Below are 19528 nucleotides of genomic sequence, written 5' to 3'. Positions count from 1 at the left end.
CATGTCTGTCCTGGGCTAGTTATCCTTAGTTAGTTTGACACCAGGTCAAGAGGTTCCTCCATGCAAGGTCTTAGCCATTTTTTCCAGAGTGAGTTAGTAAGCATTTCTTTAAGTGACCCTCCCAACTCTCTGAGAATAAGGAAATATCTGTAACCTAATTTCTTCGCAGATCTTGTTTAGCGGCAGGCAGTGCTGACTAACCCAACAGACTGGATGAGAAAGGAGTAAAAGGAATAGGAAATGCGCGGGGCAGAGAGTAGCTCAGGCGTGGAGAAGAAGCTAGCACATCCTGGTAAAATGTGCCTTGCTTGATGCTGAGACTAGTCCGTGCTAGTTTCCAAATGAAAAATGTGCTCACGTTTCAGCAAGTTCAGAGGAGTTTTAGAGGGAACGTAGGGCCCCCGAGAAGCGTCCGCCCCACTGTCTCCAGGGCTGCCTTCGGGAGGGACGCAGCACAGAGCTCAGCTCTGGAGTGAGAACAGTCTGCACCAGGAAAACTTAGCGGGGAGAGAGTTAGAGCATCTAAAAAGAAGGGAGAAAAAGGAGTCTAACAATTAGAGGTAAAGGAGTAGTTTTGCTTCCTGATGGGGAAAAGGGTATTTTATCCACTTCAACTTTAATTTTACTTCCTTATTATTCACTCATCCCATAAACACACTGTTACTGAGTACCTAGTATGTGCTAGGTATCAGTGATACCCCAGGTCCCTGCTCTTATGGAACTTCTATTCTACTGGGGTAGACAGTCATCAATTAAACAAATGCTAGAAATTCATCTAGTTTTATGTATTATGAAAACAACACCGATTTTAATTAATATGATATGGTCTCAAATTATGTATAGAAATATTTATTTTCAAGAATAAATGAATAACCTCTTAAACTATAGGTAAGCAAAATGAACATCATTTTACTAGTAATCTTCTTAAAGTAGTGAAATAGATTATGGCAGGCTTCAAATGGAGTCGGTCTCTGTGTTACTTCTTTCTTCTATTTCTTTACAGATCAGAGCTTTGACATCCCAGACAGAACCTTCCACTCCATGAACACGACCTGGCGTCTCTCCTCCTTTGAGTCCATGACTGACGTGAAAGAGCTTATCCCGGAGTTTTTCTATCTCCCGGAGTTCTTAGTCAACCGAGAAGGTATAACAGATCATTTCTAGTTTATGTTTTTGAGCACTTGTACTTATTTTATAATTTTCCAAAAATAAAAATAGCTGTTTTAAGTTCTAAAATTTGAGTCCATAAATAAGAGAAATACCTTTATTAAGTACATAATTTTATTTCCAAGTCAGCTTGAGGATTTTAAGTATTTTATAGGACCAAATATATCTGGAAAACTGTGACTTTGTACTGTTAAAATTCTTTGTAAACATGTATTTTAATTTTGTTACAGAAATTACTATTTTAGATTACCAATGTAATTTCAGATTACAAGGTAATTTTAAAAAATGAATCATAAATTTATTGAAAACACAATGTTAATTAATCAAAATCTCAGTGATTTTTATGAGGAATGATAGTGTATAAGTAAAAGACTCTAACCAGAAATCTATATATATAAAAGGTTAATATGCAAAGTGTCCCCTCGGGAGTTTGACCAGGAGACTGACAGTTCGCTCGCTATGATGTGCGTTGACCACCAGGGGGTGGCGTGGAACAAAGGAAGGCGCCAGCTGGCAGCTGGAAGGCTCTGATTGGCCCTGATCGCCAGCCAGGCCTAGGGACCCTACCTGTGCACGAATTTCGTGCACCAGGCCTCTAGTACCTAATAACAAAAAGAAACACTAAAGGATAGAATTAACAGATTAGTTACCCTGTGAGAGGCATTTGGGGCTGCTTCTAAGTACGTAATTTCATATTGTTATGTGACCTTTAGAAAGATGAGAAGTTGAGAATTATCTCTTTAGGGGAGTTAGCGTTGGGCAAATTCCTGCAGAATCTCACTGTGTATGCGCTGTGTGCAGTGTGCGGGGCGTAATGAGCACACCCGCACTCCGCGTCCTGGGGACACGTTTCCTGTGTTGCCACGTGAGGATGTCGCAGTGAAGCCAGCGCCTGTGGGTGGGGTCCTGCCTGTGGCTTTCAGGTTGGGGCTCCGACTTAACTCTACTGCCTGTCCGCTCTGTCCATCGCTTCTCGTGTGTGAGTTCCGGTTTCGGTGGCTGCATAACAAAGAACCCACACTTAGTGGCTCAGAGCAACAACCCATTTACTACCCGTCACAGTCTGTCTCCAGTTAACGGGACAGACTGTCCATGTGGCTCTGCTGTTGGGTGAGTGAGTGACGAGCGTCCGTGTCCTGTCCTCTTTGCGGCTCCTTTTCCTGGTTAGAGTGTCAGCCACTATTCCTGTGAACTCTCAGGACCGCTCCGTGCCCATGAAGTGTGCTCTGGGGGAGATACACGTTAAGATTAGTCTTGTTTTTAGGTTTTGATTTCGGAGTGCGTCAGAATGGTGAGCGGGTGAATCACGTCAACCTGCCTCCGTGGGCGCGGAACGACCCGCGTCTCTTCATCCTCATCCACCGCCAGGCTCTGGAGTCGGACCACGTGTCCCAGAACATCTGCCAGTGGGTGGACCTGGTGTTCGGGTACAAGCAGAAAGGGAAGGCGTCCGTCCATGCCATCAACGTGTTCCATCCCGCGGTAAGCGATCCGAAAGGAACCTGCACTTACATAGAGGAAGGCGGAGCCGAGTGTTTGGAGGTCAGCTGCTTTCTGTAAAATGCCTAAGTTATCAGAGAATTGGCAGTGACACTAAACTCTTAGAACCCAAATAACCCTCTCGAACCTACCAATATTGTCTGTTAACTTCATTTCTGCGCTTCCCTATATATCCCTTTTGACAATCGACTTTCTCAATAATTTAGTATTAGACATGAAGTCTCATATGCTATTCTCTGGTCTTAAAGTAAAAATCAATTTTATAAGCATACCTGATCAGCATCAATCAATGAGGATGCGGTATTCTCGCCAATCCCTTCAGAAACATCAATTTCTAATCTCAGCGAGGCCAGGAATGATCATGAACCTCATCAAAAGCGTCTCAGAGTTGTTTCCATGGAAACAGGAGAGGAGCAGGCCACGCGGGGCGAGCAGAGCACGTGTTGCTGGCCCTGGGTGTTCCTGCCAATCTGGCTTCACACAGACCGGCCTCCCCTCCCCTTCACCTTTCAGACGTATTTTGGGATGGATGTCTCGGCGGTTGAAGATCCGGTTCAGAGGCGAGCGCTGGAAACCATGATCAAGACCTACGGCCAGACGCCTCGCCAGCTGTTCCCGTCGGCCCACGTGAGCAGGCCGGGGCCCAAGCTCAGCCTCGAGGGAGAGCTGCCTGCGGCCGTGGGGCTGCTCGTGCAGTTTGCCTTCAGGGAGACCCGGGAGCCGGTCAGAGAAGCCCCCCACCCGGTAGGCCGCGTTGAAGGGACAGTTACAATGATCAGGAACCTACCTGTGCTTTGGCCTTCCCGGGCTATGATGAGAATAGTGTTGCCTCTTAAAGTAGGAAGTCGGTGCAGTGTTTACTTTGAAATAGAAAAATAACGCAAGAAAACCTTAAAAGGAAAGTAGGTTCTAATCGTCCCTCCACTCTTCATTGTGAAGGCAGCGTAAGCGGGGAGACGTGGATGGGGGTCCACAGGGGTCGCTGAGGGGAATTCCAGAAAGCGAGGAGGGCGAGGTCTGGGGGACCGCAGGCGGCTGGGAGCCAGGTTGCTTCCTCTTACTTTGTTTAGAATGTAAATGAGTAATCCGTATCTACCACCTCTTTTAGAAATCATACCTTTTCTTCTTCGGTTTAGAGTCCTTTGTCGTGGATAAAAGGCCTGAAGTGGGGGGAGTATGTGGGCTCCCCGAGTGCCCCGGTGCCCGTGGTCTGCTTCAGCCAGCCCCACGGGGAGAGACTGGGCTCCCTGCAGGCACTGCCCACCAGGGCCATCTGTGGCCTGTCCCGGAACTTCTGCCTTCTGATGACCTACAGCAAAGAGCAAGGTAAGGGGGTGAGCGTCCTCCCGTGTCTTCCAGGAGGTGTGAGTGTTTCCAGATCGTCTGAGCTGCTGTTGTTTCGTCTCTAAGTTCTCTGAGTCCTTGGTGAACACTGATCCGATGTGGGTGACTTAGTACAAAGCAGGAACTGAAACATACGCTACGTGAAACAAATGGGAGTTGGATGCAGTGCCCTTGGGACCGAGGGGGGAGTTTGAAGGCACAAGACTAAACGGTTCTGCTCACAGATGGACACTTTATCCATCGATAATTTGATGAAAATGTTCCCTTTGAGGCTCTTGAATCCCAGAATAGACAGACTGAGTGACCATCTAATCTGGTCCTTGAAGGTAAACAGACCGCAAAGCGAGGAGCCATCAGCGCCTTGAAAAGGGGTTTAAAACCGCCTATGACTGGAAAGCCGTCCTTCACCCCCAGGCGCCCCCTCACTCTGCCACATGCTGGAGGGCGCTGGCAGGAGGCCCCTTCCTATGCCTAAGTGTCCCCGAGGCACGGACAACGGGACACAGTCCCCTCAGGTCACGCCTCGGCCCTTCCAAACGAGCCATGTCACTAAGCGCAGGAGAGCTCGCCCTGCTGACGAGGCGTGGGCTGCGGGCCCTGCATCTGTTCCGATCAGCCTGGCCTGGACGCCGCGTGTGGGCTGAAGCGGACGCCTCTTAGCAGCCGCACGTTAGCATACACGCGGCTGTGGGTGCCGTGAGCTCCTTGGGGTCCATTCACCCACCTGCCCACACCCAGCCCCCCCCCAGGGTGCCCGGACCCCTGCTGGATATCCAGCACCTACGTGAAGTGGTTAAGACTGGCCGGGCCTTGGCACTTTCAGACTCTCCCTCCCTCCCTCCCTCCCTCCCTCTCTCTCTCTCTCTCTCTCTCTCTCTCTCTCTCTCTCTCTCACACACACACACACACACACACACACACACACACACACGTGTATATATATCCTCACCCAAGGGTGTGTTTCTGTTTTTTTAGAGAGAAGCATTGATGTGAGAGAGAAACGTATCGGTTGCCTCCCACACGCCCGACCAGGGATGGCATCTGGGTGCTGGCACAGGGTTATCTGGGGAGCTGTTCACACAGCATCTGACTCATGCTCACTTTTAGAAATAAATCGGTGCAGAACATGCCTGGAGCGAGCTTGACTATTACTGTCTTTTATAAAACCCTTAGCACGGATGAGAAGGACTCGCGTGGATTAAAGGGACAGAAGGGCACAAACGGCTCACCCTGCGGACGTGAGGTGCCCTTGCACAGGTGCTGTGCTGCGGGGTGAGCTCCAGCCCGTGCCCTGTGTGTCGGGGCTGCGGGCACACAGAGCCTGAGCCTGACCCGCCCTCCCCCGCAGGCGTGCGGAGCATGAACAGCACAGACATCCAGTGGTCGGCCATCCTGAGCTGGGGCTACGCCGACAACATCCTGAGGCTGAAGAGCAAGCAGAGTGAGCCTCCCGTCAACTTCATCCAGAGCTCTCAGCAGCACCAGGTGGGCGGCCGCGCGGGGCTCTGGTAACGATGGAACGGGCTCATGCAGGCCAGACCGTGGTGGCCAGGCTCCAGGGTCCAGCGACGTGTCCCAGCAAGAAGCTGGGCGCCTGCTGGTCTCGGGGCTTCCAGAGGCCCCGTGTCTCATGGAGACGTGGGGCCAGCTCAGCTGTCGCCAAGGGCACGCTGTGGGGACAGAATCAGCATGGCTTTCCCCTCCTAGCGCCCGCCTGCCTTCTGCCCCGTGCCACCCTCCACGCCTGGTGCTTCCCAAGGGGCCCTGGGCGTCAGGCTGCGGTGGAAGGAGCGCGGGTCTCACTGGGACCCGAGGGAGCGTCCCGGCCTGTCACTTCCTGTGTCACCTTGGCTTTGTCAAGTGACTCGCCTCCCGAGCTGGAGCTCCTGTCCTCTTTAAAACAGGGAAGAGGGCCTCGCTGCCGTCTGCACGAGCTGCTGTGAGATGTCGCTAATGCCTGTAAAGTCCTTTGTAAACTGCCTTGTGTACACCAGAGGCCCGAGGCATGCAATTCCTGCAAGGGGCTCGGCCCTCACAGCCCTGGCTTCGTTTTGGAGGTCGTCCGGACGGTCGTTCTGTTCGGTCTGATTAGCATGTCAGCTCTTTATCGTCTAGGCTGTCTGTGTGTGCACAGTGCACACATGCACTCGGCCCAGCCTCCGAGGCTGCACGGGAGCCTCCTGTCTCTGACTGTCTTCCCCGGAGAACTTCTCACTGTGTTCAGACCTCCGTCACCCACATGACACCTGCTGCCTGTGCTGTGCCAACAAGTACCCCATTCCCTGAGCGCCTGATGGAGCCACTGCCTTGGGGAATTGTTGGCAGAGAAAGAAATGAGAGCAACGACTCGTTTACTTAGTCCTTAATACACCTGAGAAAAAGTCACCATCGCCTTTTGTCATCTGGCTTACCAGTCAACGAACAAAAGGATGGTGAAAAGCATGTTTGTTAGAAATTGTAATGAGCATGTAAGCATTGCAGAATCATTTCTGTCATGCAAGCTTTGGCACACAGACATCATTAACGACGCAGGAATATTCTCCTAAGGCCTTTCAGCAGAATGGGAGGGTCCAGACTCTTCCAGCTAATGCTGTGTGATGAAGCACTCCAGCCAGTAACCACCTGGACGAGGGTGCTGTGTCTCGTTTCCGTCCTTAGAAACACACTGCTCACTCATTAGCTCTTGAGAAAGTTCATTAGAGTATTACATGAAGACTCACGCACTGACCGTCTTCATGATCATCATCAGAGATGAGAGTCCTGCTGTCTCTTTATCTTCGTTTTCTGATTAATTAGGAACAAATGGCCTTGTGTGTGTGTGTGTGTGTGTGTGTGTGAGAGAGAGAGAGAGAGAGAGAGAGCGCGTGTGTGAGCATGTAAGTGTATGTACACAGAAAAATGTAGATGCATAAACATTTTAATTTGGAAGCAGCTTTAGGCACCTGGTTAAAGTTGCAGAATACTCTCTATATCTTTGCACCATTCTAGTCATTGCAAGTAAAATGTTTCCCTCAAATTTTGTGATCATATATTTTGAAAATAGTTGTCAGAAAGTAGCAGCATTTCTCATGCTTTTTAAACACGCTCATCTGCCATTTGTCCTTTCCCAAGGTCACCAGCTGTGCGTGGGTGCCCGACAGCTGCCAGCTGTTCACCGGGAGCCGGTGTGGCGTCATCACCGCCTACGCCAACAGGATGGCGGGCAGCGCGGTGGGTCCGGGCAGCGTGGCGGGACTGTCTGGGTGTTTTTAGAGATAAATGCTGGGACCCCTTTTGTCATTGCTTTTATCTTACATTTTCCTTCATTTTGCCTGTCAGCCTTCAGAGATAGAGATGGAGTCCCAGGTGCACCTCTACGGGCACACAGAGGAGGTCACCAGCCTGTTTGTCTGCAAACCCTACAGCATCCTGATAAGCGTGAGCCGCGACGGCACCTGCGTCATCTGGGACCTGAACAGGTACGTGGGTCCCGGGCCCGCCCAGCCGGCGAAAGGTGCCAGTTCTCAGAGGGACTCATGTAACTCCAGGCCTGAACACAGGCTTCATCACGGAATTAAGATCAAATGATCGGTGAGGAAGACAGTTAGGGATGCCTTGCGAATAGTAGGACATGTACTGAGGGAAAGAATCCTACAAATAAGAGCGTATAATTATACTTCACGTTCACATGCACATCCATGGTTTTGGTCTTTCAGGCTGTGCTACGTACAGACGCTGGCAGGACACAAAAGCCCCGTCACAGCCGTCTCGGCCAGTGAAACGACGGGTGACATCGCCACTGTGTGCGACTCAGGTGAGCCAGCCCGAGGCCAAGCTCAGGCCACGGCCAGCAGTGCTCTTGGCCCGCTGGTCACGTCACAGTGACGCTGACGGGTGCAGTTCCCAGGCCCTCCAGGTGGAGTGCTCTGTTAATAGCTTGTGTGTGTGTTAATGTGCACCCAGGCCCCTGGCCGGGGCGGCTCCGTGGTAGAGAGTAGGCCTGCGCACCAGGGCCCAGGTTCTGTGCCCGGTCAGGGGCATGCACCTGGGCTGCAGGTCCATTCCCTGGTCCCACGCTGAGGGACATGGGGGACACCTGCAATACTCTCAGCAATAAAAATAAAAGGACCAGCTTTTCACTCGGGTAATCTGGAGTGACCCTTTTCTTCAGAGCCACACACAGGTCACCTCTCACAGAGGATCTCAGAGAGGATACTCTCTTTTTGGAGCTCGGCCAGCTTTCCGATTGGTCCTTTCCGATTCAGGTTTGGCTGGTCCTGTGCTGAAACATGAGTCAGATTAATTTGCCTGCTGCTTCGACTGCAGGTTGATTGGGTTGCTGCCATTGTTTTGGGATGAACATGCAGGTCCCATGTGACTTGCAGGCAGTCCTTTCATTTGTTCGTCTGCAGCCAGGAGCTGCCTGTCAGCGGCAGCACCAGCTCCAGCTCCAGCTCAGGCCCAGGGGCGGCTGGGAGGTGCCACCTCGGTGACCTGCGCTGGTTTTGGTTTCAGCTGGCGGGGGCAGTGACCTCAGACTCTGGACGGTGAACGGGGACCTGGTGGGACACGTGCACTGCCGAGAGGTCATCTGCTCCGTGGCGTTCTCCAACCAGCCGGAGGGCGTGTCCATCAACGTGATTGCGGGGGGACTGGAAAACGGGACCGTGAGGTGAGGCGCGTGCGATGGCTGCTTCTGTTCCCAAGGGCACAGCAGTTTCAAAAAGAAGATTTTAATATCCTGGCATATTGATATTTAGCCATTAGAAATTCAAAATCACCTTCCGTTATTCGTGTTTTATTTCTAAAAGACAGTTTTAGTGCAGTTTTGAAAGTGTGTGATACTTGTTGACCGTCAAAGATTAACAGTACGGAAGTAGACCCAGGGAGGTGTTCTTCCTCCGTCCCCACCCCTCACTTCCCAGCAGTAACTGCCGCTGTTCATTGTGCGTCCTTCTGGGTGATTTGTAACAAATAAACAAGTAGGTGGGCTTCGCGAAGCGACTTTGTTGGCATAATTGTGGCGCCTTTCCCTCCAGGCTGTGGAGCACATGGGACCTGAAGCCTGTGCGGGAAATCACGTTCCCCAAGTCCAGCAAGCCCATCGTCAGGTGAGCCCCCCCTCGCTTCACACTGGACTCTGAGTGCATTTTTGTTGGACATGAACGCACACAGTCCTCAAGCAATCTGACGGGAGTTTCATAAACAGCCACAGTTACCAACCCCGGGTTGCCCAGGCCCAGTGGCCAAAGGAGGCCCAGTGCTTGTCTTCGTGGAGTTAAGTCTGAGTCAGGGACCAAGTCTAACTGACCGGCACGCGGGCGCAGGCGGGGCCCAGGAAAGGCCTCCTGGTAAAGAGATGGTCATGTGACTGACGGCCCAGGGCGGGCCTCACAGGACCATCCGCACGGCCCCTCCTCCGACTTAAAACTCGATTAGACATAAGGAATTCAAATTCTACCCTATTAAATACATTTATTTTCAGTATGCTAAATTTCAAGTTTAGTGACCCTAAATTGATCAATTATTTTTGTATTTAAGTGAAGTTAAATATCTCCATAAATCATTTGTTTCTATAAAGAGAAGGGTAGAACTGTTACAGTGTTTAAGGTTTCCTGTGCCCAAGTAATGGTGTTGAAGTCATAAAGGATAAACAAGAAGGAGCAGGAAAGCGGGGAAGGAAGGGATGGAGCCGACACTGCTCCGTGTCGCCCACGAGAGGAGCCCCAAGGTGCCCGCGGGGCCCCGGACCACATGCCCATCAGCCGGACCCGTGGCCTGGGCAGGCATGCAGAGAGCGTCCCTTCTGTACCCAGATCCCTGTGTGATCACGCGTGTTAGGAGACACTGTGCAGACGGCTTTTCTCTCCCACAGCCTCACGTTCTCCTGTGACGGCCACCACCTGTACACGGCGAACAGCGAGGGCACCGTGATCGCCTGGTGCCGGAAGGACCAGCAGCGCCTGAAGCAGCCCATGTTCTGCTCCTTCCTGAGTAGCTACGCGGCCGGCTGAGGGCGGGCGGGGCGTCTGCGAGCCTGGCGCCAGCCAGATCTGTGGCTTCAGTTTAGGGGGCTGAGCCTGAAGAAACGATGAGCAAACACCTTCCAGATAATTATAAAACCTCTTCACCTGCACGGACCTCTGCAGCCCCCAGGGGCTGGGCGGAGGGTCTTGCGCTAAGTGGTGGTCGGGAGGGGGTGACAGCAGGCATGGCCAGCAGGACTGGGGCCTCCGTGCGTCAGTCAGTTTCTTCTGAAGAGATTAGGGCCCTCCCCCCCACCCCGTTTCTATTATTCCAGAAGTTTATACCGAGATAACTCCTCCCCACACCACCCCCCCCCAAAAAAAAAAGGAAAGGGTCAAGAAGTCAGGACGTGATGATGACCAGGCGTTACGGGCTGGCTGACTACGGAAACAGACCTCTGACGACGCTCAGTGTTAAATGGCAGCTGCCGCCAGGGCCTTCTTAGCTCAGACCCAGGGTTTGTTGCCAGCCACACAAGAATGGGTAGCTCTGATTTCAGCCACGTCCTCTGTCTCCATAAAAATCCTGTTTAAAGCCCATAACACTAGCCACTGCCTGCCCTTAGCTGAGTCGCTAAGATGGAAACCCGGTGATCGCTCGTCCCGGGAAGCCTCCACTGCAGAGCGCACCCGTGAGACGTCAGGCCGACGTGCAGGAGGCTTCCCCCGGGGAGGTGACAGCTCGCTTTGTCTTAAAAAGGCTGGATGACCCTGCGGGACAGTTTCCACTCTGGTTCTGCTGACTGTGCCGCCTGAGAATTCCAGCGACAATGGAGACACCTCACTGTGCGCCCAGCACGCTGCCCGCGTCAGGACCAAACCCCAAGCTCCTGGGACAGCCTCCCCACTGGTTGCGGCCGCGTGTCCACTGGGAGCTGCTGCATCGGCTGTGAAGACACTACTAGCTGAGTGACACGTGACCACACGATACACACGTGTTCCTGCCTGAGAATACCGGCACGTTTGTATGAAAATTTGACTCCTACAGTGTTTACAGAACTACTTTTGTAACTTCCAGACTTTCTAAAACATTCTGCGTAAAAACTGCATGGAACACGATTCCGGAGGCTCTGCGTGGATGGATGCAAGAGGCCGCAGGGGCCGGGGCCGTGGCCGTGACTCGGAGCCTGAACTGGAGCCGCACCCATTGCCTCGCACAGACCTGGGGCTCGGAGGCCCAGGCGGCGCGACCTTCCTCCTGTTCATGCCAGTGACCTTGTTTTATAAAACTGCGGCTGCTGTCTGCTTTCATTTTTCTACTGAGAACGTTAAATGGGTCCCCTTAGAAGAGGGTTGCTACTCAGTCCTTTGTTTTTAAGGCTGAATTTCGTCATTTATCTAAAGAAATATGCAAGTGGCTGATGTTGTAAAGAGTGCAATGTTCTATTTTTATGTAAAATAAACATGAATCTGGGGGGATTATTTATTCAGCATGAAACCTAATATGTACATGTTTATAAACGCCCACGCATGTTGCAGCAGACACTTCTGTAAATGACGGCCCTTCCCTCTGTACTCACTGCCACTCGGCCTGGGAGTAAATTTCATAAAACAGACGTGAAGGCGGTTCTTTATACGACCCAGTGCCAAGCCAGACTCAAGCTGAGGCGCTGGAGTATGGCCCGCACAGGGGGATCTCCCTTAGCTCCTTAGGAATCCACCTCACGGAGAAAGGACCCCACCTGAGCCCCACCTCCCTCCCCAGGCCTGGGGGGCGCGAGCTGCAAGGGGGTAAGGGGGCGCGGGAGGGCGGGGCGGGGAGCCTGTAGGGGGACGGGGGAGGGGAGGTGAAGGGGAGAAACGGGCGCAGGGACCTGGGCGGGGCTGTGGGTGGGGGGCTGAGAGGCGGAGCGGAGCCCCTGCGCGGGAACCCTGGGGAGGGAGCCCCCCGTGACGCACCAGTGACGTGGGCGCGGGCGGGATTTGCCTGCCCCTCCAGGCGCCCGGGAGTCGCCGCTGTGGAGCGGGCGCAACCCCTGCGGAGGAAGACGCGGGGCTGGGCCACAGGCACCGGGCGCCCTTCCGGCCTCGCCCGCCCGCAGACCCAGGTTCCCGGCCCGGGCTTGGCCCCGCAGCCTTTCGGGGCCGGCGCTGCTGACGGGCTCCCGCCCCGCGCCCACGGGGGACGACGCCGCGCTGCCCGGCTCCCCGCGCGCGCCGTGCGGGAGACAAAGCCCGCGCGTGAGCGGCGGCGGGACTGTGCGGGTGGGCGGCGCACCTGGGCTCCGCGGGCTCGAAGGGCGGGAACGTCCCGGATCCGGTGCCCGGAGCTGCCGCGCACGAAGAGCTAGTCCCGACCCCCCCGGGCGGCACAGGTGCGCGGGCAGGTGCGCAGCCGCTCGCACCCGGGACCCTCCACCCAGCGCAGGTGCGTACAGACCGTGCAGGACGCGGCTGCTGGGGCGGCGAGGCTCCCGGGGACCCGTGTCCTTGTGGGTCGGGGCGGGCGCTGCTCTCCTGGGGGTCGCCCCTGTCCCCATGCAAGGACCGTCCTGGACAGGGGGACTGGCCCGTTGGCCATGTTATTGGGGGAAATGCTTTGGGGAGCACCAGCCGAGTTCTGTTGCTTCCACCCCCTGCGACACCTGCCTCCAAGCGGTTCCAGGGTCGCTCCCCTCCCTGTGGCGTCTGTCCCCTGATGCTGGTGCTGAAATGCGGGGCGCTCGCCTGAGGGCTTTGGGGAGCGCGGGTCTGATTTGCCTTAGAAATAATAACGGGGGAGGGGGGCGAGGAGGGCAGGGGTGCAGCTGGAGAAGGGTCTTCAGTGAGGAGGATTTGCTGGTCGTGTGCATCTTGGACTAAGGTATTAGGACGTCCCAAATGTCCAAGTCTGATCAAAGGGTAACGTGGTTGGTGCCACCGGATCCGTTCTGCTGGCTTGTTCCTTCCCAGGACTGTCAAAGGCTGGTCACAGCCCGGCCCACGTGGCTCAGGGGTTGAGCGTCGAGCTATCAACCAGGAGGTCACGGCTCATTTCTGGTCACGGGTTGTGGGCTTGATCCCCAGTGTGGGGTGTGCAGGAGGCAGCTGATCAGTGATTCTCATCATTGATGTTTCTCTCTCTCCCTTCCTCTCTGAAATCAATAAATTTTTTTTTTTTTTTAAAAGAAAGGCCCTTTCAGTCCTGAGAAACCAGACCCTGTCCCTCTGAACTGTGGGTTATGGCCGAAGTGTGGGCTGGCTCACTTCTCCGCCAGGAGAAAGGTAGACACAGCACTTAGTAGTCGGGTGGGTGGAACACAAGGTGTAGCCGATGCGTTGCTTGTGTGAGGAGCAGCCTGGCTGTGCCGTTATCCCTTTAGGACAATGGCCTTCCTGTTTGCGTTTGCGGCCCGGACCCTCAGCCTCCTTGCAGTGACATTGCGGAGGAAGTGCTGAGGACAGCTCAGTGGGAGGGTCACCCGCCCCACGATTGGCTAGGCCAGCGCCTTTGTCCAGGTGGAACACCAGGGAAAAGCTTCCGCATATCGTTTTACAGATTTTAAAGCCAAAATGGCAGTCCCCGACGCCCTCAAATCTTGGTCCTTTCTTGGAAACGGTGGGACATCAGGTGGGAACTCGGGCACTGTCCTCGCCTGGTCCCTGGGGAGCAAGTACCAGGGACTGTCTCTGGAGATGGGGTGGGGCTTTAAAAAAATACATATTGTTTGCCCTAGCCGGTTTGGCTCAGCGGACAGAGCACTGGCCTGTGGACTAAAGGGTCCCGGGTTCGATTCTGGTCAGGGGCATGTACCTTGGTTGCAGGCTCCTCCCTGGCTTGAGCCCTCGTCGGGGTGTGTGCAGGAGGCAACCAATCGATGTGTTTCTCTCACACCGATGTTTCTCTCTGTCTTTCCTTCCCTTCCACTCTCCCTAAAAAAAAAAATCAATGGAACAATATCCTTGGGTGATGATTAACAAAAAAACAAACAAACAAGAAAACACACATATTTTTATTGATTTCAGAGAGAAAGGGAGAGGAAGAGAGAGACAGAAACATCCATGATGAGAGAGAATCATGGATCGGCTGCCTCCTGCACGCCCCACACTGGGGATGGAGCCTGCAACCCGGGCATGTGCCCTGACCGGGAATCGAACCCTGACCTCCTGGTTCATAGGTCGATGCTCACCCACTGAGCCGCCAGCCAGGGGACCCGGTGGGTCTTTAGGAGTGATTGCGGGTAACGCTGCCTCACACTCACACACACACACACACACACACACACACACACACACACACTACACCTTGGGCCAAATGGCTGAGAAAAGATTGACGTGCAAAAGACACATCATCTCATTTATTTATAGCCATGTCTCACTATCACCTTTTTTTCCTTTTTATACCTTGTCTCGTTGTTGTGCTTGAGAAGGGGAGAATGCCTAAAATGCATGCATGTCCCTCCATTGCCCTTTCTCGTCGCGGTACCTTGGAGCGGCGTCTTTTAGAAATCCCCCGATGGGTCCTCAGGCACCTTTCTGAGCGTGGGCGCCTGTGGATTCCCCTTTTCTCTCGGGTATTTTATTCGCTCTGGACACACTCAGGCGGGAAGAGACTTACCACTCAGGGAGAGAGATTATTTGGTTGCTGTTTGTGAACCAGAAACGGCAAGTTAGCTTCTTTAATGCACCAAAAACACGACAAAATACCCTTTCCACAGCAGCCAGCGGCAGGTGGCGGAGGGCCCGCGTGGAGGAGGCCCCGCCTCGCCCTTGGGAAGCAGCGCCTGCGCCCTCTGCCCTCTCTCTCAGCCGCTCCAGGGCCTCCAGGGCCGTGGGAGGAAGGAGGGCATGTCCAGCAGCAGCACCACCAGCATCTCGCAGGCCCGCAAGGCCGTGGAGCAGCTCAAGATGGAAGCCTGCATGGACAGGGTGAAGGTGAGCAACGCCTCCCCCTTACCCCCCGGCCCTCGGCCCACACCCGCCAGCAGTTCGCTTCAGCACTGCCACTGTGCCCTCCACGGTCAGGGGTCAGGGGTCAGGTGACGCCCAGTGTGAGGAGTCTCCAGGTATACACTGGGTCCTCGGGGCTCTATTTAGCTCCACTGTCGTGCCAATAAGCAAGAAAGAGCTCAGCATGGAGCCCTAGCTGGTTAGACACAGGCCTGGTTGCAGGCGCCATCCCCAGTGTGGGGCATGGTTAGAGCAAGCATGTCAAACTCGTGGCCAGCGAGAGGGAGGGAGGGAGGGAGGGAGAGAGAGAGAGAGAGAGAGAGAGAGAGAGAGAGAGAGAGAGAGAGAAACATCAACGATGAGAGAGAATCATTGACCAGCTGCCTCCTGCACGCCCCCCACTGGGGATGGAGCCCGAAACCCGGGCATGTGCCCTGACTGGGAATGGAACCGTGACCTCCTGGTTCATCTGTCGATGCTCCACCACGGAGCCACGCTGGCTGAGCAGAGTGAGCATTGAGTATGACCTTGTCAAAGACACCATCACCTAGGGGGCTGCAGCTTGGCTGTGCTCCCCACTATAATCCTGCTTTGTTTTCTCGGGGGTGGAGGGCGGAGCCGGCAGAGACATCCAAGAGGCTTGTAATTGATCCCACGTCCTATTGTTAGAGACGGCATTGCTGGGAAATAGGTGTGAGGCGCCCTGCGGGGATGCGAAGAACAAATGCAGGGCTGTCACCGCCAGAATAGTAATTAGTCATCCCCTTGTCATGGAATGTGATGCTAGCAATCGCAACATTTTCTCCCATCATTGAAGCTTGTAATTACAGTGCAACCACGGGGATTATGTGCTAACTTGGTCTGTCTTAATCACCTCTTTTCCTCTGAAATGTAATGGTAAAATCCCACAGTTGCCCCCAGGCTGCCAGTTCGTTTCTTTTAAAGGGGCACTTACGCCCTAGCCCAGGGGTGGGCAAACTTTTTGATTCCGAGGGCCACAATGGGTTCTTAAACTGGACCGGAGGGCCGGAACAAAAGCATGGATGGAGTATTTGTGTGAACTAATATAAATTCAAAGTAAAGGAGCAGAGGGGAGAGCAAGAGAACCCTCCACTCTTTCTGCTCCGCTGGCCGGATAGAACAGCTGAACGGGCCGGATCCGGCCCGAGGGCCGTAGTTTGCCCACAGCTGCAGCCGGTTTGGCTCAGCGCATAGAGCGTCAGCCTGTGGACTGAAGGGTCTCAGGTTTGATTCCAGGTCAGGGCACATGGCCGTTTGCAGGATCAATCCCCAGTGCAGGAGGCAGCCGATCAATGATTCTCTCTCATCATTGATGTTTCTATCTCTCCTCCTCCCTTCCTCTCTGAAATCAATCAATCAATCAATCAATCAATTGGGCACTTGTGACCTCCTCAGGAATTGGTTCCTGTTACACAGGACTCCACTCTCATCCAGAGGAGTGTGGCTAAGCAAACGCACCAGCGATCCTACAAGAACAGGAGGCGATCTAAGAACAGTTGGTTTTCTTGGAAGAGAAACTGTGGCATCCAGGGCAGTACCACCTTTGGGGTGACAGACACATCCCTGGATTAGGCCCGTCAGACCAGCAGGGCCAGGTAGCAAGGTTGCTAGGGTGCTGCAGACATGGGGCTGCGAGGGATGCAGAAACACGGATGTGAGACAGGAACATGGTCCCACGCCATCCTCCACTCGCTGTCCCAAGAGAGCCCCCTTTTTGAGCCCCCACCTGCAGTGCTTCAGCCCTGGCCAGTGTCCCCTGGAAATATTTAAATGAGTCAGATCCTTCTACATAGATACTCACAGGCATCTGAACTAGTAAACTGATCCAGGGCAAGGAAGAATAATTATAATGTAGCAAGTCAGCTTCAGGCCAGCGGAGGGTGCTGGTGAACCATAAACAGAGGCACATGAAAATTTTTTTTCTTCATACTAAAATATTTTTCAAGAGTTTACTAGGTGTAACCGGTTAATAATGCGGATTTTTTTCAATAGATGGAGTTACACATAAGTTGATACATATGCGATTTGATGTGTATGCTATTTTGTTGTATTGACAACAAGCTTCAAAACTTCATATGTCAAATTTGCTGAAGGTGTTAACATCATAGATATTTTTATGCTTAAAAATGTCGAATTTCGTGCCAAAAAAAAAGCATTTGCAGGAAGTTTTAATTCATTATTTTGAAGAAAAGTGCTGCTGAAAGTTATCGTATACTTCGGGAAGCTTATGGTGAACATGCTCCATCTCAAGATACTTGTGAACGCTGGTTTAAATGCTTTAAAAGTGATGATTTCGATGTGAAAGACAAAGAACGTCCAGGTCAACTGGAAAAGTTTGAACACCAACAATTACAAGCATTATTGGATGAAGGTGCGTGTCAAACTCAAAAACAACTTGCAGAAAGATTAAACGTTGCTCAGCAAACAATTTCTGATCATTTACAAGCAATGGGAAAGATTTTCAAAGGACTGAACGGAAAGACAAATGAAAAACGGAAAAGTCATCAGTAAAATGTTGCTTTAACGGCACAAAAGAAAGTCTTTTTTTTGCATCGAATTGTGACTGGCGATGAAAAGTGGATTTGAGAATCCCAAATACACAAAATCATGAGTTGATCCAGGTCAACCATCAACATCGACTCGACTGCAAGGCCAAATCGCTTTGAGCTTCTCAAACTAGGTGAAACCATTAATACTGATCGCTACCAACAACAAATAATCAATTTGAACCACCCTTTGATCATAAAGCGAACAGAATGTGCCAGAAGACACGGCAAAGTAATTTTGCTTCATGACACACCATCACACACTTCAAAACCAGTTAAAGACACGTTAAAAGACCTTGCCTGGGCTCTAGCCTGCTTGGCTCAGTGGATAGAGCGTCAGTCTGCGGACTGAAGGGTCCCAGGTTCGATTCTGGCCAAGAGCACATGCCTGGGTTGAGGGCTCAGTCCCCAGTGGGGGGCGTGCAGGAGGCAGCCAATCAATGATTCTCATCATTGATGTCTCTATCTCTCTCTCCTTCTCCCTTCCTCTCTGAAATCAATAAAGAAATATATTTTAAAAAGATCTTGTCTGGGAAGCATTAACCCACCTGCTGTATCCACCAGACCTTGCTCTTTCAGATTACCACTTGTTCCGATCGATGGCACACGCACTTTCTGAGCAGCACTTAATTCAAAACCTACGAAAAAGTGGAAAATTGGGTCTCTGGATGGTCTGCCTCAAAACAAGAAAAGTTCTATTGGGACAGTATCCACAAATTACCTGAAAGATGGGGGAAATGTGTAGCTAGCGATGGACATCACTTTGAATAAAGCACTTTTGATGTTTCTCTTGAAATTATCGTGTTTTCTTTGATTACAAAATCCGCATTATTAACCGGTTAATGGTCAATCCGCATTATTAACCGGTTAATGGTCAATCCGCATTATTAACCGGTTAATGGTCAATCTGCATTATTAACCGTAATAATGCCTCCCGTTCCGCCAGGTGGTGGGTCTGGAGCAGCATCTCTCTCCTCAGAGGCAGATGTCCAAACATCTCCTGGGGTTTGCACCCAGCCTCTCCCCAGGCCGAGCATGGCCTTGCTGCTGGCTGTGAACACAGCCCGTCCTGTCCTCCTCGGGTCCACTCTCCACACGCATGCTGGGAACGGGCCCCTCACCCCGCGCCCGTCCGGTGTCCCCACAGGTGTCCCAGGCCGCCGCAGACCTGCTGGCCTACTGCGAGGCCCACGTCCGGGAGGACCCGCTTATCGTCCCGCTGCCGGCGTCGGAAAACCCGTTCCGGGAGAAGAAGTTCTTCTGCACCATCCTCTGATGCCCTTGGTGATGCAGCACCTCCTTTTCTGGACCGCCCCACGGGAACACGCATGCACATAGCTTTGGGGACCCCCCTCCCCGCCCTGCCCATCCCTGCTCAGCCACCCTCAGGGGGGGCCGTCTCCTCTGTCCCTTGGGTTTTTTGATTGTAACGATTTCACTTTTTCATTTTCATAAAATGTATTTTTGTTTTTTTTCAGAGAGGAAGGCATGGGGTGTGCCTGTGGTGGGCAGCTGTCACTGTGTTTCCAGTTTGGCTGTCCAGCGTCTGACCCCCCTTCCCGTAGGAAGGAATCACCCCTTGCAAGTCAATTTAGCGGCATGCAGTGTCCCCGCCCCCTGTGGTTGCTCACAAGGGGAGGTCTTCCCTCTCCCGTGCACCCCTTTCCTAGCACCGACTGGCCAGTTTGTGGAAATTCTCCCAGCTGTACGCGTTGGATTTGTGCACGTTCCTGTACCTCTATTATACTTCAATAAAAAGTTGGTTTGGTGGCCAGCAGTCAAGGATCTTACTGTTATTTTTTTTCTTTGCGGCACTTGGCTAAGCCTTGACTCCTGGGCATTGGAGAGTGTATCTGACACATCTTGAAATGGGAGGTGCCGACGATCCAAGGCTGTCTGGACGTAGCGCAGGCGTTGAGCACCGCGTGGACAGTTCCCTGGGAAGGGGTGGGGGTGGGGCTGGGGGGGAATGCCAGGCTGTGGAATTCATATCTTTTGGGAAAACAGTGGGGAATCCCACTAGTCTGAACCTGACATCCCATCCGGTCCCTATTGGGATTCCCCACTTGGAGCAGC

General features: G+C 52.8%; 2 protein-coding genes across 3 annotated transcripts in view; both read left to right on the top strand.

Moving 5' to 3' along the window:
• The window catches only part of LYST (lysosomal trafficking regulator), an 80195-nt gene extending 68631 nt beyond the window's left edge, over positions 1-11564 (top strand). The window contains exons 42-52 of the mRNA XM_080651343.1: positions 1004-1144; positions 2432-2649; positions 3181-3411; positions 3804-3993; positions 5360-5496; positions 7123-7221; positions 7330-7469; positions 7707-7804; positions 8506-8662; positions 9030-9101; positions 9866-11564. Coding sequence (XP_080507469.1) covers positions 1004-1144; positions 2432-2649; positions 3181-3411; positions 3804-3993; positions 5360-5496; positions 7123-7221; positions 7330-7469; positions 7707-7804; positions 8506-8662; positions 9030-9101; positions 9866-10004 — 1622 coding nt within the window. The 3' untranslated portion in view covers positions 10005-11564. The remainder of the gene's footprint in view (positions 1-1003; positions 1145-2431; positions 2650-3180; positions 3412-3803; positions 3994-5359; positions 5497-7122; positions 7222-7329; positions 7470-7706; positions 7805-8505; positions 8663-9029; positions 9102-9865) is intronic.
• Positions 11565-12021: 457 nt separating this feature from the next.
• GNG4 (G protein subunit gamma 4) lies at positions 12022-19236 on the top strand. Of its 2 annotated transcripts, none has more exons than XM_080651100.1 (4): positions 12022-12384; positions 14657-14870; positions 18600-18736; positions 18931-19228. In XM_080651100.1, the coding sequence occupies exons 2-3, from the start codon at positions 14784-14786 to the stop codon at positions 18726-18728; spliced, it is 216 nt and encodes a 71-aa protein (XP_080507226.1). In that variant the 5' UTR covers positions 12022-12384; positions 14657-14783; the 3' UTR covers positions 18729-18736; positions 18931-19228. The 2 variants fall into 2 exon arrangements, with proteins under 2 accessions (XP_080507226.1, XP_080507227.1); XM_080651101.1 differs by having other exon boundaries at positions 12244-12384; positions 14654-14870; positions 18931-19236.
• Positions 19237-19528: the final 292 nt, after the last annotated feature.

Source organism: Plecotus auritus (genome assembly GCF_963455305.1).
Source record: "Plecotus auritus genome assembly, chromosome: 14".
Taxonomy (NCBI): domain Eukaryota; kingdom Metazoa; phylum Chordata; class Mammalia; order Chiroptera; family Vespertilionidae; genus Plecotus; species Plecotus auritus.
This window is presented reverse-complemented; position numbering and strand designations above follow the sequence as displayed.

What these genes read in the sequence shown, in the direction of transcription:
- GNG4 (XM_080651101.1), top strand. Translation starts at nt 14,784, where the DNA reads ATGTCCAGCAGCAGCACCACCAGCATCTCGCAGGCCCGCAAGGCCGTG. An exon ending in CCTGCATGGACAGGGTGAAG is followed by an intron (nt 14,871 to 18,599) that starts GTGAGCAACGCC and finishes GTGTCCCCACAG; the next exon opens with GTGTCCCAGGCCGCCGCAGA.